At 44.7% G+C, this 26691-nt stretch overlaps 1 protein-coding gene across 2 annotated transcripts in view; it reads right to left on the bottom strand.

Moving 5' to 3' along the window:
- The window catches only part of MTOR (mechanistic target of rapamycin kinase), a 115676-nt gene that overhangs the window by 87785 nt on the left and 1200 nt on the right, over positions 1-26691 (bottom strand). For both annotated transcript variants that reach the window (XM_019746727.2, XM_019746728.2), the window contains exons 2-19: positions 25669-25844; positions 24924-25032; positions 23718-23950; positions 22245-22445; positions 21374-21508; positions 17468-17743; positions 17271-17379; positions 14376-14562; positions 13297-13425; positions 12330-12574; positions 11057-11272; positions 10508-10713; positions 8013-8135; positions 7275-7364; positions 7060-7152; positions 6231-6365; positions 5875-6004; positions 4358-4608 (exon numbers count right to left, since the gene is read on the bottom strand). In XM_019746727.2, coding sequence (XP_019602286.2) covers positions 4358-4608; positions 5875-6004; positions 6231-6365; positions 7060-7152; positions 7275-7364; positions 8013-8135; positions 10508-10713; positions 11057-11272; positions 12330-12574; positions 13297-13425; positions 14376-14562; positions 17271-17379; positions 17468-17743; positions 21374-21508; positions 22245-22445; positions 23718-23950; positions 24924-25032; positions 25669-25830 — 3030 coding nt within the window. In that variant the 5' untranslated portion in view covers positions 25831-25844. The remainder of the gene's footprint in view (positions 1-4357; positions 4609-5874; positions 6005-6230; positions 6366-7059; positions 7153-7274; positions 7365-8012; positions 8136-10507; positions 10714-11056; positions 11273-12329; positions 12575-13296; positions 13426-14375; positions 14563-17270; positions 17380-17467; positions 17744-21373; positions 21509-22244; positions 22446-23717; positions 23951-24923; positions 25033-25668; positions 25845-26691) is intronic.

Below are 26691 nucleotides of genomic sequence, written 5' to 3'. Positions count from 1 at the left end.
AAGCACTAAGTAATGTGGTGGAAGTAAACCCAAACATATCAGCAATCACAATAAATATAATTAGACTGAATGCACTGATTAAAAGACAAAGATTTTCAAATCGTATTAAAAAGATAATCTAGCTATATTATCATCTACGGGGGATGCCAAAAAAATGTTTACACATGACTTGTATTCATCTTTTGTTATCGGTATATATTGAGTATTACAATTTTAAGTTTTTTCCTTTTTTTTCCTTTCTTAAAATGTGTATACATTTTTTGGCACACTCTGTATATTATTAATACAAGAGACCCATCTAAAGCAAAAAGTTACAAGACAGTTAAAAGTAAAGGGAGAAGAGGGGCAGCCATTAGCTCAGTTAGTTAAGAGTGCAGTGCTCTTAACAACAAGGTTTCCGGTTCGATCCCCACATGAGCCACTGTGAACTGCGCCCTCCACAACTAGATTGAAACAACTACTTGACTTGGAGCTGACGGGTCCTGGAAAAACACACTTAAATAAATAAAAAGTTAAAAAAAAAAAGTAAATGGAGAAGAAAAGACACACACTCTCCAAAAAAAAAATTGGTTTAGCTATATTAATATTAGGCAAAATAAATTTTAAGGCATTGTTAAAGATAAAATGGGTCACTACAAAATGATAAAAGATTCAATTTACCAGGAGATATGATGATTTAAAATTTGTATACACCACTAATATAATCCAAAATATATAAAACAAAATTGACAAAAATACAAGAAATTAATAAATCCATCATTGTCAAGGGAGAGTTTTATCTCACTTCTTTCAGTGATTGGTTAAGCAAATAAAAAATTAACAAGGATACAAAAGATTTGAACACAGTAAGTAATAAGTTCGAATCTAATGACATATATAGAATCTTGCGCACAACACTAGCAAATACACACTATTCCCAAGCACAGAGGAAGCATTTGTCAAAATTGATCAACTATTATTAGACTATTAAGGCACTTTCAGCAAGCATCAAAGAATCATAAACCCAATGCAATTAAGTTAGAAATAGACACCAAAAATGAAATTAAAATACTTAAGTTTGCCAATGAAATATCCACTTCTTTCAATGGGGAAAGAAATCAGAAAACCTTAGAAAATACTTATTTCTGAACAAAAATGAAAATACGACATTATTACTCAACAATAAAAAAACAATGAACTACTGATACATATTCAACATGGATGAACCTCAAAAGTATTATGTTAAGTGAAAGAAGCTAGATACAAAGTCACATATGATTCTAATTCTATGAAATGCTCAGAAAAGGCAAATTTATAGAGACAGAAAGTGGTTAAATGGTTGCCTAGGGTTGGTGTCCGAATGGAAAATGATTGCATGTGGGCAGGAGGTTTCTTTCTGGGGTGATGGAAATTTTCTGAAATTAGATTGTAGTGATGGTTGCACAATTCTGTAAATATACTAAAAATCATTGAATTTTATACTTTAAAAGGGTGAATTTTACGGTGTATAAATTTCATCTCAATAAAGTTTTTTAAAGTTTTGGAATGCAGCTAAATAATACTTGGACTTAAATTCACAGCCTTAACAGATTACATTGGACAAGAAGAAAGGTTGACAACTAATGACCTAATACTCAAACATAAAACATTATTTTTGAAAAAAGAAAATAGGTAGAAAGTAATAATAATGAAATAAAAAACAAAGATACAAGAGAGAAGATCAACAAAGACCAACGTTGGATCTTTGAAAAAGAAAAATACTATGACAAATCTCTAGCAAGAAATTAAAATATAAAAGAACAGTGTGAACAAATTCAGGCCAACAGATTTTATTGTTTAGATAAAATGAATAATTTCTTAGAATAATGTGACTAAAACTGTCTCAAGAAGAAATAGAAAAGCTAAACAGATCTTTGAACCTATTTTTTAAAAAAAATTACAGGTCAATTCTATTCAGGAACATAGATGTAAAAATTCTAAAATAAATATTAAATATGAGATCAACGTATTAAAAAAATACATCAGAACCAAGACGGTTTTATCACAAGAAACAGGATGTTTCAACATTAGAACATATATCAATGTAATTCAACATATTAACACCCTGAAAGAGAAAACCCATATAATCATCACAACCGATAAATAAAAAGCATTTGATAAATCCAATGCCCATTCATGATAAAAACTCGACAGCAAATTAAGACCATAAGGGAACATTTATAGCCTTTAAAAAGCTACCAAGAATCTACAGCAAACATCGTACTAGTGGTGAAATCTTAACAGCAGTCCCATAAAAAATCAAGCGCAAGATTAAAAATTTCCACCATCACCAAGTCTAATCAACACTGTAGGTCCTAAAAACACAGTAACAGCTGATTCACAGATCAAAACAAAAAAAACCCCAAACTATCTTTTCCTTTTTGCAGACTACACGATTATCTAGAGTGAAAACCTGAGGAAATCTACAGGTAAATTACTAGGATTGGTAAGAATTCAATGAAGTTGATTACATAAAAATAAACTGTACTTCTGTACTCCTGGCACAAAGTTAAAAAATATGCTTTCTAAAAAGATATTACCTCCTCTAAATGTAGATCAAATTGAGTATAGTCACAGGGGGAAAAATAATTACTTCAAGTATCTTTTTAACACAGTACTCTAACTATATACCCTTGAGGAATATATTCTAAGAACAGTAGAAACTGCAAAGCCACCTTGAACTTTATTTATAGTAGGTTTGCTGTCGGTAATGGTACAGGCGTAGTAATCACAGAACCAGAACCACTTTGCACGTTCTGTGGATTAGAAAAGAGCAAGACAGAGAAAAACGGGAGGAAAGAGGAAAATTCTTCTTTGCAGAAAAGTGCCAGATATTAAAAGTAGAAAGAATGATGTAACTAGAAAGTCATTATTTTGCAACCAGTGTGATCACTGACTCAGGCAAAGATCAACGGGTGCTAAAACCATTGGGTCAAAGGGAGCTGGAGAACAGGGCAGTCACACAGTCTCAAAGTACCACCCCACAGACTACTTAACAACTAAGGAAAAACAGGGAGCTCTGACAGATACCAAATTAACCATGTGCTCAAAGTTAGGATGAACAAGAACAGGATAAACTGACATTATGAGATCCAGTGAGAAGCATGCAACTTCACCTCTAGAAATCTCACTAAAAATGGTTGACTTTAATCATGAAAAAAGCAGCCAGAAGTCCACACTGTGGGACATCCTACCAGACAACTGGACGAACTCTAGACTATTGAGAATAAATAACAATGCCGTTATTCCCGCAGGCATTCACCTTTTAGCCATTTTGAGGGGATAAACTGGGAAATTGGGACGGCTGATTAAACCTGTCCGCTTAAGTGTTAAAAGTTAAAGGGAGGGGCCGGTCCTGTGGCTCAGGTGATTGGAACGCCCTGCTCCTAATGACAAGGTCATCGGTTCAATTCCCACATGGGCCAGTGAGCTGCGCCCTCTACAGCTAAGATTGTGAACCACTGCTCTCCCAGGAGCTGGGCTGCCGTGTGCCGCCATGAGCGGTCAGTGGCCAGCGTGAGTGGGCGGCAGCCAGCGAGAGCTGCTGTGAACAGCCAACCGACAACCAGTGACCGACTACCTCAGCTGGGGGGAGCACAAGGCTCATAACACCAACATGGGCCAGGGAGCTGTGTCCTACACAACTAGACTGAGAAACAACGGCTTGAACCGGAGTGGGGAGCGGGGGAGGTGGAAGAAGGGGAAAAAAAAAAGTTAAAGGGGATGTGACAACATGGAAGGACCTAGAAGGTATTATGTTAAGTGAAATATTATAAGTCAGACAGAGAAAGACAAATACCGTATGAGCTCACTTTTATGTGGAATCTGAAGAACAAAATAAACAAACAGACAAAAACAGACTCATAGATACAGAGAACAAACTGATGGTTACTAGATGGGGCATTGGAGGCTGGGTGAAAAAGGTGAAGGGGTGAAGAAGTACAAATTGGTAGTTATAAAATAGTCATGGGGGTGTAAAGTACAGCATAAGGAATATAGTCCATAATATTGTAATGACTATGTATAGTGTCAGGTGGGTACCAGACTAATCGGGGGATCACTTCTTAAATTATAAAAATGTCTAACCACTATGCCGTACACCTGAAACTAATATAAAATAATATTGAATGTAATTTAAAAAAATCAACCGAAAATCCCCACGATGATGAACAAACAGGAAAACAGTAACAAAAATAGATACATCGAAGTGCAGGGGGAGGACAGGCATCAGGTTCCAGAGGCAGCAGAGTGCGTTCCTAGGAAGCTGAGGCACAGACGGGCCTTCCATGCAGCTGTGGCTTGGGCAGGGAGGAGCAAGGGTTGAGTTTTAGCTACTTACTTCCCGGATGGCCCCGTCACAGACCCGAATGACATTCAGGAATGTGGGCATGACCTGGGGCAGGAACTGCACACACTTGAGCCCCAGGGACTTGAAGATGAAGGTGATGGCCTGGACAACCATGGTGTGATGGTGAGAAAGGGACTGGTCCCGGAAGATCCGCATCAGCGCTACCATGGAAACGGCGGGGTAGAACTCGTCCAGAGGCAGGTTTCCCATGTTGACCAGCATCTCACTGGTGCTGTAGTCAGCTAGGACCGAACGGTGGCGACAATCATGAGCGGTATGTACTGTGACTCTGACCAGAGGCAGAGCATGGCTAATGACAACCAAAAAACCTCCGGACCATCACTAGCATTCCTATCCTCCCCCTGCTCTGCTCTGACACCATTGTGAATAAAGGACACGTCAGGAACTCGGCATCGAGGACTGAATAGTTTCGGGCTTTTCTATTACCTAAACCACTAACGCCTAAAACAGTACATGATGAGTTTTCTTTAAATTGCTATGTTTAACTTAGCTCATTACCACTACAGTTCACAACTTCAGAGCTGAAACCATCTATAAAAATAATTACTCTCCAGAATGAAAGTAAAGGGAATTAAATTAGGCAAACATCTGTTCGGCAGCTGCTTGGTCCCCATGGGCACTTTAGACAAGTGAGTGGCAAATGCTACCTGACCTGAACGAGAAGAATCTCAAGGACCTGCGGTGGGTGGGGTGGGCGGTAAACAGTGCAAGTGAGGAGGGGAGGACTGGGCGGCTGGTGTGAGGAGAACACCCGGAGGAATATGGTCCAGGCTCTGCTCCCAACAGGATAATGTCACTTCTCTACTATACAGAAGAACAAAATGGAAGGAGTATGATCCCACCCACACAATTTAGGAACAAATTATTTTGTTTTGGGAAAATTACATTTTGTTGGAATAATTGGGAGAGCCACTGTTAGTTCAACTTTCACACTTTCAGAAATAAGCCTGCCCTGATGGACATGGGGTTGAGTATAGAAAATCCTCCTGGACCCCCCCACCCTACCCAATCTCTCAGGCAGTGTGTCCAAAGGCAAAGGGGCTCTAGAGCCAGACCACTCGATGGACGAAAGAGCCCTGGAATCTGATTGCTACTGGTTGTTCTATGTCGCTGGGGCCTGCCACAGATTTCCCTATCAATTAAAACAGGGAGGAAAAAATTCTACCCACTCCCTCCTTGGATGCCATGGGAACAGAAAACATCAGAGAAGCACTAACAAAGAACGAGATGGGGCGATATTCACATCTCTCTCATCAGCCCCAAAAGTGAGCACGGACTTAGTCCGCTGACCCTTGACAAAGAACCTGGACAGACAGGAGGACACTGGATACACTGGGAAGCAGTATCCTGCTGTGATTCAAGAGCAAACTACTATCTTTTCCATCAAAGTTGGGAAGCGAGTCAACATGCTGTAATTTCATAGTTATCCAGCCTAAGATTCTTTCTAAACATGGCCGGCGAGGGCTCTGTGGCTCCCCTCAGCTTACAGGAATCCTGACTGGACTTGGATTCTGACAGGCTGACAGCAGAAGCATCCCGGGACTGGTCGATCATGCCGATGTTGACTTTGTGCTTATAGGGATCCAGGGCCCCCAAAAGCCCCAACACACGGATAGCCTGTGTGGAAAAGGAGAGGGGAAGAGAAAACATTCATCACAACAGGTTTCAGGGATATTCTTCTTATGTTCTATGATACCCAAGTCATAACCAAATGACCAGCTACATGAACGAGATGGAGAGGGACAGGAAGTCAGAGCAGGGTAATGCCACCAATTTCTGTCTCTGTCTCTCTCTCCATTCTCCCAGCAAAGTCTTTAAAGACCAAGTGTGCCTCGTTCCCTACCTCTCTCCGTGTCCCCTGGTTCTGCTCAGTCTTCAGGAAATTCAGCAGTACCTCAAGCAATGTGGGGTACTTCCTGTAGGGCTCCACCACATAGCCAGTGCTGGCCACCAACTGCCCCAGGGTCCACAGAGCCACCTAGATGGACCAAAGGCCACATGGTTACTTGAGCCAGTAAGAGAGAAGTTGGAACGCTTGGTTCAATGGTTGTCATGAAGGGTTACAGGCTACTATAAGAAAAGAATTTCCAGTAAAGACACTAACTGTAAACAAAAATTCTGAGGGTTGGGACATAAAAACAAGGCTATAAATCAATACAACAATCATTGGATCAAAAAGTAAAGAATAGTCCGGCCTTTCTCAAAGGAAAATACACAGTCCTTCCATATCCTGAATGGTCAACAGAAGTCCGACTTAAAAGGAAATTATAACTGTTCTTAATTTTAGTCTAGTCACCAAATGTAAATGACCTCAGTGACCAAAGCGAATGAAGCCAGGGCTGGGGGAGGGTGAGCAGAAGCTCTGCTGGCCTCCACAGCCTGAGGACAAGGCTTTTTCCCCTTAGGGGCCGGGGTTCTGACAGACGATCTGCATTTTCTTTTGTCTTGAGGACATGGCGCTGGTCAGCCCCGCTGCTTACGAAGAGTGACTCTCAGTCAGGACAACAGCCAATGCTCAGTCCAAGTCTTTCTTCTTCTTACTCACTCAGCAAATATTTCTGAATACCTACTGTGTGCTAGGGACTGGCTGGGGACACTGAGGTGACCAAGAGAGTCAAGGTCCTTCTGCTCATGGAGCCTGCTCCGCTCAGTCAGGAAGTCGTGGCACCCACCTGCCTTTTGGCCAACAGAGAGGAGTCCTGGAGCATGTCCATGATGATAATGAAAAGTTCATCAACCCATTTCCTCATTTCTAGGCCACTAACCTACAAAATGAAAAAGAGGGCGGCAGTAAGATTGGAAAGTACAGCATTAAGCAGTATTTTGACTTTCTCACAGGTTAAATAGAATTCTTTCCAGCCTATGGAAAAACCAGTTGTCCCCTTACCTGAGCCAACTCTCCTATTGTCGCCAAGACATTATTGATGACACCTGGGTTTGGATCAGGATCTGGATCTTTCAGTTTCAAAATTAAAGCCTATGGCAAGAAGGTATGAGAAAATGAATGCAGGTCAGTCTACTAGAAACCTTTCTTTTATGTAAGTCAAATTCACCCAAAAGACATCTCAGTTGCAGATAAATTACTTCTAGGCTTTCTGAATGCAGGATTTCTCTTGAATGTGGGTTCTCACACTTTTCTCCATACTGTGCACAAGTCTGACAGAGCTGGGGAGTGCTGTGATTTACAAATATCGCCACGCCTCCTCTGAACTCTGTGATCATTTGCCCAGATTCACATAAGTTAGGAAAGGCTTCACATGGCTCTAACATACTCATATTTGAAGGCTGTTTCAGATTTTAAAGCTCATTTTGTCTTCATTTTGGGGGAGCTATTTTATGCCACTATCCACTGACTTCTCCTTCACAAGCACATTTGATGATGTGCTTAAAGCAGCCTATCTCATTTCTTATAAGAAGAGCCCTCTGCGGCAATTGATGAGATTCTTGGTGTTCTTTAACCACCTTGAGGGTGCTTGATGTGGCCCTTGTCCCTGAGCCTGGGACAAAAGACATTCTCTACTTCGTTCAGCGTACCAGTGAGCACCGAAACACTCCCATTGCCCCAAATGAGCTGACATAAGACAACTTGGAGAAAGCGCCAGTCTCTTTGTCTGCTGTGAGTTACCTTCAGAATAGGCTCCATGTAGGGGCGGATGAGTCGGGGGGCATTGGAGACCAGGTGCCCCAGCATGCGGGCACTCTGCTCTTTGATTCTCCCAATACCACTGTGCTCCAGCTCTGTCAAAATCTGCAGGGAAGAAAGTGGAAATTCTAGAGAGGAACTCTGTGTCCAGGGGAGAATGCAGCCAGGAACTAGGGGACAGAAGCAGAGCTCCAGTGAGATCCAGCAGCTGCTGGACACTCTGTAAACAAAGGACATCTCTGCAGCTCACAGGGGACTCTTGGCTACAGCAGCAACTGGAAGGAAAACTGACACCAGCCTCTTCTCCTCCTGTCCTGGCACCCCAAGGTCCCAAGTCCTCTCCAAAGCACAGCTTTTTAATAGTGTAGCACAGTCACAGAAAACTGAGAAAACCAACAGGGATAGCTGTGACCAGGGTTTTGCAGAAATGAGGAATGTCCAGACAGCAAATCACTAGGAGTGTCTATAAATAATGACAAAGGAATTAAGGAACAGTCCGATAGCTATGATGCTGAAATAGATAGTCAGTGGTTTCAGGCACATCTAGATAAACCCAAATAGTTAGGGATAATAGCAATAGAATCCCCTTGGACCTTAATAAACAGAGATAACATGTTTGTTCTGACATCCTTAAAACACCAGCAAATCACACGTTACATTCAAAGTGTTTACAGACATAAACACAGACTTCTGAAGAGATGAAGTTGCCAGAGGAAATCTCTGAACAGTGAGAAAGCAAAGCTCATGTTAACTCAGCTCAGAGAATAGTCTACAATATTATACACATTGTCTTAGGTTATTGACTTAAGAATCTGTTTCTCTGTAACCCTTAGCAGGCTGTTCTTCCCATCACAGCAGACAGCAGCGAGAGGGGATAGAGTGGGATCCTCAGAACAGACCCACAACAGCAAGAGATGGCTGACTGGGAGGAAATGGGTATCAGTGAGGAGAACACGACTCTCTGGGGGCAACGCAGGGCCAAATCAAAGTACCCCAAATTCACTTCCTGAGCCAGGGAGCATCGCTGCACCCTAAGAACAATGCCTGATGATCAAGACATCAAGAACAGGCCAAAGTACATTTAGGTAATCTCCCTTATCAAGGCATGAAAATGTGCGATTTAACTTGGGAGATTCTGTATCAAAGTTTAAAACAAGAAAAATTATTTACAATTTTGGAGTTTCAAAGGCCAAGTTCAGTACATGGTATGTTGGTTCATTCAGTGGTGCTTCTCCAATATCAGGAAAATGAGATGGCCTGATAGCTTACTGTAAGCTTCTAGAAGACACAGGCCACACCCAGCTTGTTCACTGTTGATATGCTTCCAGCACCCAGCATATCTGGAACATAGTAGGTGCTCAAAACGTTTGTTAACTGAATAGACACATACTGATATTCTCATTAGGAGGTATTTCTACGTCAAGGTAAACTAAGCCAGATTTGAGCTGGCAGGCTCAACAATGATTTCCTTTCCTTCCCAAAACCTCAGGTGTTTTAAAAAGACTTCAAATGATAGACACGCCGAACACAGACCAACAGTTGAAGAAATAAACCATTAGTCTAAAAACAGAAATGCCACCGTAAGTATAATCTTCTAATTTGTTGATTGATGATATAATTTATGGTCACTTTATTATAATAAATTGTGAATAAATGGCATTTTCCTAGAGCAAAAGTTATATATATTAATGACTTTTCTATATTTAACTTTTTTATATGTTATGAAAGCGTTTATTTCAAAAGAAACCATGGGGAGAGTCAGGAAACAGAGGGCGAGGTGGAGCCAGGGTAGAAGCGAACATGAAATGACTAACACCTAGAAAAGGTGAGTGGAAATAACTTGAGGCAGGAAGGAATGGACCGCATATCACTCACAAGAGGCCAGAGAGCTGACCGGGGTAGTGAAAACAGGTTTCAGCAGGAATTAAAAATCCTACTAGATCTATTATACCAGCAATGCCAATCTGAATCTACCTTAGGCTCATGTCCCAGCAGCTTACCTTGGCATCTCCCATCATTTAGGAATGAAAGCCTAAACCACAGACCACAGGGACCACAGACCAGCGGCAACAAGAAACCATGTTGGAACCATTCTCATACTCAGCCTAATGTTTGACCGAGAAAAGCAGGAGCATGGAAGGATAGAAAGGGGCTGGGAAGACCATCTACAGCAAACAGGACCAAGGAATGGAATTGCTGGTGACTTTCCAGGAAAAAGGAAGAGCGGCATGAGAGTTTAGCCTGAGACCGAGAGGCACCCTGGAGTCATCCTGACAAGAGGCTTATGAGGTGACCAACACTAGAAGTGCAATTACAAAGCCAGGACAACACGTGGACTCCTCTTGGAGCCAAAGGTGGCTTTCACCAGGTGCCTCCATCTTTCTCCCCCTCCTTTGTCTTCGACTCTCTTTGCCCACTCAGCGGTCAGGATGCAGTCCTTTCCCCACAGCCTCTCGGTGTCCCTGTCACATCATTACCTGGATGAGCATCTTGCGCAGGAAAGGCATGACAAAGGCTGGGTTCATGCTGCTGAGCCGGCCCACAGTGCAGATGGCCAGCTCCCGGATCTCAAACACCTGGTCATTCAGGGCCACAAACAGGGCCTGCAGATTCTCTGCCTGGGCCAGGTGTGCGTCAAAGCGCTCATCCAGGGATGCCAACACACAGTAGCGGATGTCAGGGTCTGCAAGAGCAATTGAGCTTGTGAACGTCTCTTCAATCCTCTCATCCCTCCAGCCCTTTCCCAGTGTTCACGTCCACAGCCATCAGCCTAGCGAGAGGCTTCCAGACACCCATCTCTCCCCTAACATGTCACTCTTTTCTCTACTCATAGGAGCAAAGATAACAGAATTAAGGACAGATTATCTGACACCAACAGGCTGGAACAGTCAAGTCTAACTAACGCCTTAGCAGAGAAAGAGTTGAACATCAGCCTGCTGAGGCTGAATATCTCTAGAGAGTCCATGTAATGAAACTGCCCTACACCCCTCAACTGCCCCAGACTGCCTCCGTCTCATGAACTTTACCGGGATCTGTTATCCCAACCACAAGCAGTTTGCTGAGCACGTCTGCCACCACTTGCACTGCAGTCTGGCTAACCACGTGAGCATGGCCGCTGATGAGGTGGACAGAGGGCGTGAGCAGGCGTGAGCAGGTACGGGCAGCTTCCATGCGGATCTCCTTGTGCTCACTGTTCAGGAAATGATCCGCACAGTGGCGGACAAACTGGGTCAGAGAGTGTCCTGGATGCAAAGGCAGAGAGAAAAACAGAATAAACACTGCTGCTTCTCACAGTAGGTCTGCAACTTACTAGCTGTATTTTTCATTTTATGGCTATTCAATTCTCAACAAGATATAGATCAGCGAGATGTTGACCCAGAAGTCTTGGTAACAAATGAGCTTCCAGCCATAAGACAGGCAAAGGGAGGTGGAGATGGACCTGGGAGATAGAAAACAGGCATCCCCCATCCTAATCCTTCCTTTATTCTCTTCCAAGAATAATCATTTTTTAAATTCAGACCCAAACCCTTTCTATTCCTGGAGAGTAAAATAATTCTTGGTCAAATTTACCTCGTCTAGTTTAGTTCCCAGATTTAAATACCAAAAAGAGAGTCTGACGTAGGCTGAGTTTAAATATAGCTACTTTCTATTCATCACAAATAAATTATCCTGGGTGTTAATCAATGGAAATGAAGGGGCTGCCCCAGAGAAACTACAGATGGCTGTGAGTAGTCAGGCGGCACGTTTAGGCTTTTCGTACTTGCTTGTTTCCGTATCATCTTGACTAATACCACCTACGCAGTCTTAAACTTCAAAAGTATCCATTTTTCTCTCCTGAAATAATCTCTCTCTAGGACATTAATGGAGGTTTATCCGCAGCTATGGAATTCCAAACTGAACTACACAGTACAGCACTCTTGGAAATCACACCGCCATAGGAATAGAAATACCCCAAAGCCCCTGCTTACACATGTTAAAGCATTAAATACCATATCACCTATGGGGGCGTAGAGAGGGGAGGCGGATCCACCTCTGCCTTTTCCATCTCTGAAGTGTTAGTTCCTTGGACCAGCGTATACTTTTCCTGAACACCATCTGCCCCCAAACTCAGTATTGGACAAAGAAACAAGCAGTAGGAATTAACAGTAGGAAGAACCTAGGAAACGCAAGCTGCTGAAGAATGAGCTGCCCCGTATCCAGGACCCCTAGCAAGATCCAGGAATTCAAGGCCCCCTCATTCCTTTCTTGAGCTTCCCAGCGTCACTCACTATCTTCATAAAAGCCGCTGTAATTTCTTACCTTCAAATTCAAAGCTGCCAAGAGTTCGCAGGGCAAGAGTAATGCTGCCCACGTCGCTGGCCTCAGGGAGGGTTGTGAGGCCAGGGGATGCCAGCTGATGCGCCAGGCCCTTGGGCATGCCTGGGTGCCGGAGCGGCTTGTGCATAAGGACCAGGGATAGCATCTTCAGTAGCCCATCTTGAATGTCCTTCTTCAGCTGTGGAATCTGACGGCTCAGGTCGTAGAGCACAGCTGTGAGGGCGGGGCTGAGGAGAAGGAAACCAGTCACATATGGGGCTAGATTCATGCCATTCCATCTATTCTTGAGAAGAAACAGTCACACTCATCCAGCAAGGGATCAGGCCCCATCACTGCTTGCTTGATCTTTAAAGGAGAATATACATTATAAAATAGAATAAATGTCCTGGACTCTTTCGGCCTACTCAAAGATTTCAAAACAATCTATGACTTTCTGGTTTTTGCCATGGGAGAACTTGCTTAATATAATTCGGCCACTGGACAAGACCAAGTTTCAATAAACAATCTGGGAAGCAGATTGAGAGATCATCCTTATTTTATAGATGAAGAAAACTAAAGTGTAAGAAGCTGGAACAACTTGCCTAATAATAATATAAACAATCACTGTAAATATTGATCAAACACTTACGTGCAAGGCACTGTGCTAAGAGTGGCTACTTCATGAAATCTTTCACTTAATCCCTACAACAACCCTAGACAATAGGACTCAGAGCTCTTGAATTGCTACTGTACCCACTTTTGAGGTGAGAAAACCGAGGCTCAGAGAAGTAACTTAGTCAAGATCACATAGCTAGCTAGTGATGAAACAAGCCTATATGTTTCGTGTGAGCTACCCTGCCTATCCAATTTAATGTGCAAACAACCATGCTCGCTCCTTCAACACAGTGCCGATCCTGTGGCTCAAGTCTCATGTGACCTGAGACGGGGCAGGCTCAGGTCAGACACCCACCTCAGCCCCACCGCCAGCATAGGCTCCAGCAGCTCCTTGATATCCTGCTGGATGCCTGGCCCCATGGCTCGAGCCAGCATGCTGATGCAGGTGAAGACTGTGGCATCTACCTGTATTGCCTTCTGTCTCCTGCAGAGAACCAAAGAGCAGCTAGTTTAGACACAATGACATTCTCCAATACCCCACCTCAAAACTGCCTTGGGGCAAGGACGCTAGGTTACCCAGGCAGGGTCATCACAGGTGGGTGTGCTGATTATCTACTGCACGACCCTCGGGGGCCCATCACACTGGAGTCACTGTCACTTTGTCCAGTGTTTAAAACAACAACCCAGCAGACGGCAGTTAAGTGTCTTGAGGAAGGGGCCCCTTTCCCCAATTCACACAAAAGGCACCATATGGGTTAGTGTAAGGCTGGCCACTGAACAATGCCTACATTAGGGACCCGAGTGCAGGGCATAGCCATCACATGGAAAGAAATTCTTCACTCTATGATGAGAATGCTGGGCTTTAGAATGGGTGAGGCTTATTAATTCACCAGAGCAATACTTGCTACTAAAACAGGAAACTATGAAGACACAATTCTAATTAACACTGAAGCCCTAGACTTAGACAAGACATCTTGGCCTCTCCATCTTGCAGGGTGCTGAAGGTTTTTCTCATGTTTTCTTCACTGGGAAGTTTTTAAGAGGTGGAATAACATATCCATCTTTAGCGATAAGAGCAAAGGTCCCCTGAGTTCCGGTCTAAGAGTCCTCTCTTTAGGTCTTATATCAAAATTAGACCTTTGCAAGCCAGAGGGAAGAGCAAAATCAGGAGATTCTCAGTAAATAATACTGAAAACAGCAGTGGCATCTAACATGTTCACAGGGCCTTCAACCAACCCAAAATATTTACATTTGTCATTCGTTTGGAAAATGTTGGAACTCAGCTGAGGAAGGGCTATTTTTTATAGGAGTTATGCTATACTCTGGAGGTTAATGAAGCAGAGCCCGGGCTTAAGCTCCCTGGAACCTGGGATGGAGCATCCTTCCTCTCCCACCCAATGGGGTGGAAGGTGAAATCACACTAGAGATGCTTACTTATGGGCGAAGTCCTTCGGGGGCAGGGCTGCTCGGATGATGTCCAGCACACGAGGTAAATAGACCTTAAATTCAGACCTCACAGCCACGGAAAGTAGCCCCAGAGCTTGGAAGGCTGCTGTACGTTCCTTCTCCTTCTTGACAGAACTTAGGACATGGTTCATGGTGTCCTGGAGGTACTGGGTATCTAAGCACAGAAAAGACAAAGTGCATGGCCCAAGGTCAGGGCTGGTCTATATAACAAAGGTCAAGCGTTCCTATAAAACATTTAGATTTCAGAATAAATTAAGAAAGCCTGTTGGAAAGATGTTAAGAATTTAGAGGCGATACTAACTAAAAATTTTATGTTTGATAATCACTCCTCAGATACATCTTTTGGAAATGTTAAAAATATAAGATCTTTTTCTTTTAATTAAAAAAAATAACAAACTTAAAGGGGCTCCAAAAACAGTATCACATAATTGTCCCTATTAGTGTTATATTTTGAGGTCAAGATTACAAGCACTTGTTTAAGAAATATGTTAAATCTTGTTTAAAAACAGACAGGATCACCTAAACTATTTCACATTATACTGAATATTATAAAAGTAATATTGAATGCTGTTTTTAAGAAACAGGCCACTCCATTCAGCTTATGCTCTGGGAATCACTGCTATTACCTAGAGATTTGTTACAGTTATATTTAATAGAACAAGATGAAGTCTATAATTTGGAAAGCCACATGTGTATTTTCATTAAGTTTACATAACCCAATGTGCATGGGTAGGCGATTTGGGGGCAATTTAAGCTAAAGTGTTATTACTCCTCTGAAGGCTGGAATGTCTAGATTCTTTCCTCTTACATTTCTTCTCTTCCATCTTCCTGGCCCCAATTCTACACACCAGAAATACATAATGATAGCAGAGAAGGAAAGACCACACATCCATTAGGAAGTTAGGGGTGTTGATGGCTATCGAACCATAGTTAGGAGACAGTGAACTAGACTCCCAAACAACACATATACATCGCTGCATTTATTCTATCGAGAAATGTCTTCTCCCACAGTTCTTTTGGTCAAATGACAATGAAGCATGTTGGGAGTTGGAAACAGTCAGAAGACCAAGGTGATACAACCCCAAAATCAGAGTGCATCAACAAGGAAAACCAGGCCTTTGCATAGGGGACAGCATTTCAGCAGGAAATGAGCTTACATCAAGAGAGTAAGTTCCATTTCTGGATTTAGCACCCTAAGAGATTAGGAATCTGACACTTAGAAATTCCAGCCTAATCTTAGGGTATTTTTGATATTCCCAAAGCTTACATCATTAGGAAATTCAAGCAATGACTTCCAAACTGCAAGCTTTAAAGACGTGGCACTTTCCCAATGAGGCACACACATATAGAGGCCGCCGAGGCTGAATTTCAGTTACATATTTTAGTATCTTATTTAATAAAACAACAAAAACCCACATCAAAAGAATAAACCAAGGGGCCCTCTGAGCCTTTGTATCCTGCTGCTAGGCAGCCTCTTGAACTTACTAGAGTAACTGCTTCCACAAAGCGCCAGACTTTGATCAAATTTAGCCTAGTTATTAGTTTCTTTTGAACCACAGATTTTCAACCCAAGATCATTTAAAGCTCTACTGAACCGGGGCATGTTTAGTCATTAAAAAGGAGAAAGGCTGCTGGGTATCAGGTGGGAAGAATAGAAAGCGAAAAATGACGGGTGATTTTCATTATATCATTTCTCTTGGGTTCAGTGATTTTATGTGGCTAATTGTCTCATCCTTACTCAACACGCTCTGTTCTCACACAGCACACATTTCTCCTGCTGTTTCATGGGTGGTGTGATATGAGTGTGCGAGGGAACGGCATCTGCTGAGTGTCAGGCTGGCCCACCTCTTCCGCTCCTGGCTGATTCGGTCCTGAATGCTTAGGAAGCACAGGCAAGGTGCGCCGCAGTGCAGGGCACAGAGGTGTCCGGGACGGGGCCTCCACACTCAGCGACGAGGGAGGCGAAACAAGGACGATAAATGTGAGCAGGCGACGGCAGCATTAGCATCATGTTTATCGTTACCTTACTTCTAACGTGGATTTGAAGGAGCGAGAAGACGCAATGATGACAACTGATGGTTTCCACTGACTGGGCTTACTCTGTGCCAGGCACCTGGTGTAGGTGCTTGGGTATTCACGCAGTGGTCCTCTTGTTAGCCTAACTTTACAAGCCAGGGAAGGCCACATAACCTGTCCAAAACCCCATCGCTCCAGAGAGCGGCAGGATGCAGCCCAGGTCTGGCACCCAGGCCTTCCCACAGCTGGGAGCCATGCTGCGAGAGAAGAACACTTGCAGTCAGAGAACCAGGAAGGCTTCAGGGAGAAGCCAGGGCCTGAGCTGCGTCAGGAGCCAGGATTTCCAACTGCCCGATGAGAATGGGCAGGAATGTGGGAAGCCACTGTCCAATCTCCAGGAAACCTGCCTCTGAAACATTGAGTCCTTCCTTCTTGTGAAAGATGAGGCATCTCCGTGACCACTGCAGGGACAGAGGCACACCAGCCACCGAGCCCTCCCTGCCCCACAGAGAGGCTGTTGCTGTATGGAAAATGAAACTGCCCTTCCGTTGGTCTCTTTTTAGCAGCCCATTCACGAACTTGTTGGCTTCCCACACGAGAACTTGCTGGGCTCTGGCCCTGCCTCTTTGCCTGCACATTCGGACTGTTCCTGCCCCTGCTGCTTCAGACATCTGTAGAAAACCTGAACTGGATACCACTGACACCGGACATGAGGCAGACACTAGACTTGCCCCTAGTTGGCACTGCTTACAATGAGAAGCGGACGTAACTTTTTGCTACCGTACCGCGTCTTCTCTGTTTAATCACCCCTAACTGGGTAACGACATCTTCCACGGACACCCTCACCTGTGAAGGCAGAAGGTCGGAATGCAGCCAACCGGGGTAACAGATTAAGGATTGTCATTTGGATCAGCGAGTTCTTGCTATTCCTGCATTTCAGCACCCACTGGCACACCTGAGAGAAGAAGGATACAGGGTTGGCGAAGGAAAGGCAGGCAGGTGGGAAGCTTGGAAGGAGAGGGAGTGGGCCCCTTGACACCTACCTGATCAAATTTCTCCTCCATCAAGTCTCTGCAACACCGACTCTCCACCAGGGTGGACTTAGCTGGGCTGGGGGAGGTCCCAAATCCCATGAGGCTTTGGTGAGAGCTGTACCCCAGCAGTCCCACCAAGGCGTTGGACTGCTGGGGTTGTACAGCCTGGAAACTGGTGAAGGGGGTGATGTGACGAGGTTTCGTTCCGAAGCCCATGAGATCTTTGCAGTACTTGTCATGTACCAACTGCTGCTGTGTGATTTCCTCCATTTCTTCTCTTAGGCGCTACATATGTGGGGGGAAAAGAAACACCTTTACTTACAAGAGGTAACTGCCCAGGCACAGTGGAGTCTACAGAGCAACACATTTGCCCAACCCTGAAAGGAAACTATTTCCAAAGTGGAGGGTGGCCACTCTTCATCTTTAGGATTATGGTTTCCCTAGAGCAGGGGTGTCCAAACTGCGGCCAGCGGACCAACTGCGGCCCACAATCCCTTTTTTATTGGCCCACAGCAAATTCCAAAAATATATTTAGTTTACTTAAATAAACCAGGTGAGGCAATACGTACTTCACCTCGAGTGAGTGGCCCGGCTGTTTGTGTATTTTACCGCATATGGCCCTTGGTGAAAAACGTTGAAAAAAGTTTGGACACCCCTGGCCTAGAGCCTTGGAGGAGCCTGATTTTATTCTCATTTAGGCAAATGAGCACCACATACTGAACACTAAAGACGCAGTAGGGGGCTGGCTGCAAGGACTCAGCCCACCCCACCCCCCAAGTTGATTTGAAAAAGCAGACTTGCAAATTGCTGTGCCTTGCAGACCTAAGATCACAGCAACGGAGCCTCTGCAAAGGTGAGGGGCAGCTGCAGGCCAGCATCCTGTGAAGGCCAGGCTGCTCTCCTGCTTCTTGCCAGAAACCTAGGTCAAAACAACTTAGGCACACAATTTCCTCAGAATCCCCGGAATTCCACAGGAGGCGTGCATAAGCTGATGGGTGCAGAACTCACATCTACTCTCTATTCAAAGGGCTGCTTGACAACTCACCTTCCAACAGCCCCAAATGAGAAGGCTATAAAATAATTCTCTAAACTTCCAAATTCTTCTCGACAGATATTTTTGTTTTGAAAAAGCCTGTGTACTATTTTTGTCAAGGTCACCAGTGACTCTTGTGCTGCTAAAGCTGATGATCGATTGTCAGTCTCATTTTATTTGACTTATCTGCAGCATTTGATCCAACTTGGTATTTCCTCCCCTTGAAACTCTTCACTTGGCTTCTTGGACCCCGAGCTTTCTTGCTGCCCCTCTCCCCGCCTTCTTGGTCTCCCTTGGTTGCTCATCTCCTGATCTCAGGTTCTCAGACCCCATCTCCGCTCCAACTACACGAGTTCCCTTGGTTCTCAGCCAGTCTCATGATTTGAAATGGCATTTATCTGCTAACGACTCCTAAATCTGTGTCTCTCGCTCATATCTCTTCCCAGTACTACTCAGCATCTCCGCTCAGACTCCCGACAGGCATCTTAAACGTGATATGTTCAAAAGCAAACTCCTGCCCTTCTATCCCGCTCCTCTCATCTGTCTTCCCATCTCAGTAAGTGGCAACGCCTTCCTTCTAGTTGTTCAAGCCAAAAACCTTGTCTCTTCTTTCTCTCCCATCGACCTCCAAATCAAATTCAGACTCCAACCACTCCTTGCACCTCTACAGCGCTCACCGTGGTCCACGCCACAACTATCCCCCGCTAAGATTGCTGCAATTCCTGCCTGACTATAGACTCCTGGCTTCAGCCCTTGCCCCTCTGCTAATCCCTTTTCAATACAGTGGCCAGAGCGATCCTTCTGAAACACGAGTCAAAAGTCACTCCACTGCTTAAAACCCACTAATAGCTTCCCACTTCACACACAGAGTGTAGACAGCGGCTTCCGTGACCCTATGTGATGTGCCCCATCCCTGCCCCAGGTACTCCTCTGACCCCAACTCCCACTGCCTCCTTCCCCTCACTCTGCTCAGGCACAGTGGCAATCTTGCTGCTCCCCAAACAAAGCAGGGTGCTCCTGCCTCAGGGCCTTGGTGCTTGCAAAACCAACTGTCTGGAATGCTCTTCCCCAGGTAGTTACGTGGCTTTTTTATTACCTCCTTCACGATTTCACTCAAACGTGCCCATATTTTAAAAAGTAACCCTCAGTCCACGCTAACACCCCTATTCCCTTCCCTTGCCCTCCTTTTCTCCATGGCATTCCTCACCCTATGACACACTACACACTCTTAGTCATTTGTGTGTTGTCTGTCTCCCCCTGCTAGAAGGTCATGTTTTATTCATGCTGCATTAGTCTAGCTCGTAAGACATGATGCAGCTGGCTCACGATATTATGAAACAACAACACCTTACTTTTGGAGAGTTGCTGATAATTTACAAAGTACCGTCACGAGTGCATTTCATTTAAATCTACGTTAGGCGATGTTTCCTGTTTTACTCGGAGGAAACAAAGACCCCAGAGTTGCTTGGGCTCCAGTGCGAAGCACCATGTTACACTTAGGTGGGCAAGTCTGTGAGCACCACCACTTATGAAATTCTCACTGTGTATCAGGTGTTGTCCTGGGCACTGCACATATATTTAGGAACCTCACAGGAGCCCAATGAAGTAGGTAAGGTCCCTGTTAAAAGTGAGGAAAATGAGACTAAAGGAGGTAATTTGACCAAGACACATAGTATAGAGAGATGAGATTCCAAGCTAGATCATCTGTTTCTCTATATATGGCAGCACGTGCTGTCCCACCTCTAAGGGCACAGCCATTACCAAACGATCATTGGGTCTGTTAAAACAGGAAGTCCTGGGGTGAAATTTCACACCAACCAGCTCCTCACAGGAAGACTCACAGATGGAGTTCTACCTCCCAAACATATCCTGACTCCAACTACTTCTCAGTGTCTGCACTGCTAATGCTAGTTGAAGGCACCACCGTGGCTTGCCCAGACTACTGTAACAGCCTCCTGTGGCAGCTGCAGGAACGTGACCTCCAATCGCAAGGGCCCTGGCTGCTACTCTGGAATTTATCACCATGTCTGTGCCATGGGCTGCTCTTAGCCAATGACAGAACACGGCAGGAATGCTAAGGCAGGCTTCCTCTGACGGCCAACTTTGTCCGGAGGACCCCATGACGGCTTTGCATGGCAGGCTAGATGCTTCCATTCCACTCTGCTTCCCTCTCTTATTCACTCAGGGTCAGACGTGCACTGAGGGCTGATGGTTCCCCCAGATCTCTCCCCATGTTCCTTCACAGGCTATTTCCCTAATAAAATCCTTGTACTTTTAAACCCATCTTTGCAGCTGCTTAAGCTAACCCACCTCCTAACTGGTCTCCGTTTTCATTCCTGCCTCTCCACAAGCGTTTCCCCATAAGTAGCCAATCCATCACTAAACATGGATGACGTCACAGCATTCCCCTGTACACATCTCCAGTGTTTGCACGCAACGAGAGAGAAGCCAGTGTTTACCAAGAATTGTGAGGCGTAGTACTAATTTGGTACCTCCCTTCCCCTCCCTTGCTCAGGGTGCACCGGCCACAATTCCCTTATTTCTGTTCCTTGAACTTGTCAAATCCTCTCTGACCTCAAAGCCTTTGCCCAAAACATAGTGTCGCTGCTACTGCAAGGCTGGCTCCTCCATGTCATACGGGTCTCAGCTCAAATGGCACCACCTCAAGGAGGGCCTTCCCTGACCCCCAGCAACACACACCCCCACGCCCCGCTACCCTTCATCCCATTTCTTCTTAGAACTTGTTGCTATCTAAAATTATCTGTTTATTTATTGCCAGTTTCCCCTACAAAACGTCAGCCCTGCGCCAATAAGGCCTTCGCCTTGTGCTGCTCACAGAAGGGCGTGAGACGAGCCTGGCCTTCCGTCTGCCGGCGCCTCACCTCTCCCTCCATGCTGCTGATCCGGACCAGCTCATTGAGGATCAGCAAAGCTCCATGGATCCGGTCATCCCGATTCATGCCCTTCTCCTTGGCCAGGGTCTCATCAAACCCTTTCTCTGCCTCTTCAAATGTGTGCTATGGAGAGATACAGAATGCCTTAGTTATCCGGGGTCCAAAGTGAGACAGAACAGGGCCCAGCCCATCTACACGGCATTCTGAGGGGTCACCAGGCCTGCTCAGAGCCTCTCCCAGTATCGTCGACAACACCAACTCATCAAACACTGTCGTTGAACTTCGCTTCAACTCTCACAATACCACGAGGCAGGTACCATTGTCATCCCTTTTTTAATAGGAAAAAAAAAAAAAAGGCTCCAAGAAATTACGTGACTTTTCATCCCGGGTCACAGAGCAAAGCCAAGACTAGACCCCCGTCTCCAATGTCACGTTCAGGGCCGTTTCATTTGCAGTACAGAGCTTCTAGGTTCTCTTGGCAGCAACAACCAGAGGAAGAGAACTGGCCCTTTCTGAATTAGCATCACCCGTATCGCATCGATTGTGAGACACCCATTTCTCTATATTCTAACATCTCCGAAAAGAGGTATCTTAGAATTGTGGATAAGAAGGCCCGGAGTCACAGTTTAATTAGCATCACATTCTCATTCTTAGTGATACATAAAATAATGGTGTGGCTTTCCATGCATCTTTGCTTTAGTGAAATGTAGTAACTGTTGACGTATACTGAGCTTAAAATATCATTTGAGATCAAAACGCACGTGACACTTGCTCTGTAGCGAGGGGCCCGCTGCTGCCTGGAGCCCAGTGACATTGTAAATGTGCGTGGCTGGTGGTTGGAGTGGAACCATCTCCTTACCCTGTACCACTGAGGCTTCTGCATCTCCTTCGGCTCACGCTGGGTGGTGAGAATCAGACAGGCACGAAGGGCAGCTACAGCTCCCTCACGGATGGCCTGTTTGGGGTCCCACACGGCCACAAAAATGTTATCAAAGAAGGGTTGCACTTGCTGGAAGAAGAAGGTGGGGACGCTGATGGCCAGCTCACGGAGAACCAGAACCTAGGAGCAAAAGACATAGTGAGAACTCTCATCTGTATCAGAGTTTTGTTCTCTCAGGAATACACTCTGGTTTCCCTACATTAGGGAAAGTGTAGACTTGCCCACTCTGCCAGCTAGGAAATTCTAGGGCTCTTGGAAGGAAAGGAAAATTGATCAAACATCTCAGTGTTTATTATCCTAGGGCCTTTCCATAGACGGCTCATAATGTTAGAACGTCAGCTCTGGAAGGTTTTGGGTTTTGTATACTGCTCTACTGACAGCTTAGAACCATGCCTGGAATACAGCAAATATTCAATAAACATTTATTAAGTGAATGAAAAAATCCTGTTTCATACCTAATGTTGCTATTATGTTCATTTGACAGTGGAAGAAACTAAAGGTCAGATGTTGCTCCAAGTTACTGAGGAAGTGGCAAAGCCAAGACGTGAACCAGGGTCTAAGCATGTGTCCCTCCCCTGTCCCATGTTCCCTCCTCATGGTGCTACCTCGTAAAGAGGGAGCGGACTGGAAAGGACGCCACTGATGCCTCTGAGCCCCACCACACTCATGCCCAAATTCTCTCGTAAACACAGACTCGCCCCCATCTCACAGCCTGCCATCCTAGCCCATCAAACCGGCCTTTCTCGGGGACGAGCCTTGAAAAGCAGTGAGGATGTGCCAGCAGAATAGGGTAAAGAGCCACCACATCCCCAAATGCAGAACAGACAATGAGGAAAGAGGAAGTGTGGGCTAGGTACCAACCAATGAACAAATGTCTAAAAAGTAAACGGGACAGGCTGACCGACTCTCCCACTGTAGGTGGTGAAAGTACCTACTTGCCCTGCACCCGCCTCTCTTAATCCTAGTTCTTCCATATTCCCACCATGTATGCGAGACCTTGACAAAGACACTGAAGGGATCGTGCAGATCGTACAATTGTCTGGGTCTTAGTAAGCCTTTTAGCTGTGGCTTCTCCTCTTGCGATGGCTGAAGGGTACCTTCTGCTTAGGGTGCAATTTTGATTCTAGAAACTCAGAGGTCAGGATAAACACGGCACTTAGGGCTGCCTCTCAAGCAACAGAACAGAACTTGTAAGTTTCCTCTTTAGGCACGGAGCTCAGGGTGGAGAGAGAAAGGGATTCAGGACGGAACCTAAGGCCATCAGGAGGCACGGTGCCTTTGCTTAGAGCATCCCCTCTCATTCTTCCCTTTCAGGGACCCGAGCGGTGTGTGAAGGACCCGGCAGTGCCACCACTCCCCAGGCCTGGCTGTGCTCCTCCTGCAGGCACTCACAGCTGCGTGTCTCCGGCCCTCGTTGCGGTCGGCGCCCAGCCATTCCAGGGCTCGCTTCACCTCAAACTCCACATACTCAGCGGTAAAAGTGTCTCCTGCCATGGCCAGGCGACCAATGGCCTTGGATGCCATTTCCATGACAACTGGGTCATTAGATGGGAGGAGGTTCCGAAGATAATTAGCAAATCGGCCGATTCGAGTGGCATTCCCACCTTCCACTCCTATAAGGCTGGCTGGAAAAAAGAAAGGCAAAAGGTGAGATTGGGAATATGGTGTCCAGGAAAGCATGCTGCCTTGAAAGGAAAGGTGGTGAGTGACTCCTTGCTTTCGTTCTATGTACCGACTGCAATATCCAGATGTGGAAAGTGATAAGGATGTGGATAATTTTCATTTTAATGAAGAGGTATTATATTTGTGCAAGGAATATTTACGTTAAGCAAAATGTCCTCATTTTAGTCTATATAATTTGTTTCCCAAGAAGAAAAGGAAAACAAACTGCGACTGGATAATAAATTACAGGCTGGATGACCAGCCCCTGGGAGTTAAAAATTACCTGCCTTTTATTTACTGCACCCCAACACTACTTTTCTATACAGGAGTCCCACTATGCCAAATTTCACTCTACGGAGAAACCAGAACCTGCAAAAAGCTACATGAGGTAGAAGAAAGCAAGCTGGCTCCTAGTCTCAGTTCTGGAACACTGTCTGGAAAAGTTGCTTAATGGTTCTGAGACTCCATATCTGAAAATACCTGCTTTGCTTATGTCCCAGGACTGTTGCTAGAATTAATACCTGAGGAAGTACACTGAAAACCACAAGTCTCCTTAAAATACATTGAACAAATATGAACTAAGCATCTACCGTGTTTCCCCGAAAATAGACCTAGCTAGACAATCAGTCCTAATGCATCTTTTGGAGCAAGAATTAATATAAGACCCAGTATTATATTACATTATATTATATCCAGGATTATATTATATTATATTATATTATATTATATTATATTATATATTAGACCCGGTCTTAATAGTAAAATAAGACCGGGTCTTATATTAATTTTTACTCCAAAGGACACATTAGAGCTGATGGTCCGGCTAGGACTTATTTTCGAGGAAACACAGTAGTAAGCAGCAGACACGGGGTGCCGTGGACTCAAAAACAGTCCTTTATTCCCAGTTGTTATTGTCACCATAGACTCTGTCCTTACCTATGGCCAAGATTCCACCTTTTCTCTCATTGGCATCTGAGCTGGAAACCAGTTCAAAAATGTGATGGTTCAGCTGATCATAGAAACGAGTAGACTCCTCTTGACTCATCTGCAAAGGAGGATGAACTCAGAACAATTTCTAATGTCTCCCTGATGGTGAGGATGGGGTGAGGGGTCGCGTCCAAAGATTAGGACGTGAGAGGTAGCCAGCAGGTACAGTTCAAACCAGACGTGACAAAGCTACTGCCCATTTCTAGTTTTAAACTATAGAGCAACTGAAGTCTCAATTCGCCTGTCTGTTTAACATACTTATTGAGTAAACTCCACGGCAGGCCACGTCCTGTCCCAGGTTCTACCTAGTACCAGGGGTACAAAGATGAACGAGACAGTGTCCCTGACCTCCAGTCTGGTTTCCGTTTAAAAAGCCCCAAGCTATCAGCTCTCCAAACCCGTCCCAACCACTGTTATCAGGCAGAAAGAATTGAAGATCTGGAATGCAGTGGGAAAAAGAAAACAAATTTTAAAAATAACTCTCTCTATGCTGACTCCTAAAATGTCACTACAAAATAGGAAATGCCACAGAACTGTGTAACCACTGCAAAGGAAGCTGCCCATTCTATGACACGAGAAACTGGGTGCCTCTCTCAAACAGAATCTCACTGAGCTGTCCAAAGAAATCTAAGCCAGTGATGGCACACTTTGCCCCCACACGCCAGGGATGGCCCCAGATGGCAGAAGCCCCCACCTCTCGAAGCTCCATGGTGACGTAGTGCTGGAGCTCCTTGGCAGCTTTGGCCCTGGTCTCCTCATTCCGGCTCTTCAGGCCGCTGGCAAACTGCTGCAGAACACTCACGTTGCTGGATGTGGTGGCGGCTGTGGTGGCGGCAGCAGGTCCGGTTCCAAGCATCTTGCCCTGAGGTTCTTTGAAGAGAGGCTTCCTTTAAAATCCTGGCTAACACACTAGGGCAGTGAGTTTATTTACGACTCCAGTTTCTCCACACCGATCTCCACCCTGTCCATGTCAGGCAAGGAGACTTCACTGAGGAAAGTGGAGAAAGTCACGATTTATTCAATAATGACTAATGTTTCAGAGGAAGCGTAGGAACAGGGTCAAATTGCCGGCTGCGGAGCCACACTACCTGCATTTGAATCCAGTCCAAAACTATCTACCTTGAGAAGATACTTGAAATATCTATTTCCTCCATTGCAATAGGGGAATAATAGTACCTAATTCATAGGGTTGACATGAGGATTAAATGAGTTAATACATGTTAAAAAGCATTTAAAACAGTGCCGGGCACACAGTGAGTTCTGTTAGCTATTATTATAGTGCCAGATACTAGAGGTGGGGAGGTAGAGAGAGAATAAAACATGCCTAAGACTGCCTTTCCTCAGACAGTTCAATTTAAAGAGGGAAATTTTTATTCCATAGCAGCATCGTCCAGCAGAAATATAATACAAACCACAAATGTCATTTTAAATTTCCTACTAGCCATATCAAAAAGGTAAGAACAGGCAATACTAATACATTTTATTTAATCCAATATACCCAAATTATCATTTCAACGTGTTATCAATATAAAAAATTGATATATTTTCCATTCTTTTTTGTACCAAGTCTCCAAAATCTAATGTATATTATACACTTAACGGCAATCTCAATTTAGACTAGTCACATTTCACGCGCTCTAAGCCACGTGGTTATTATTTCATGCGCTCTAAGCCACATGGCTGGCGGTTATTGTACTGGACAGTGCAGTTCTATAGA

This window comes from Rhinolophus sinicus, linkage group LG06 (assembly GCF_036562045.2).
Source record: "Rhinolophus sinicus isolate RSC01 linkage group LG06, ASM3656204v1, whole genome shotgun sequence".
In the NCBI taxonomy this organism is placed as follows: domain Eukaryota; kingdom Metazoa; phylum Chordata; class Mammalia; order Chiroptera; family Rhinolophidae; genus Rhinolophus; species Rhinolophus sinicus.
Note: the sequence above shows the minus strand (reverse complement) of the source record. Positions and strands in the feature narration are given on the sequence as shown.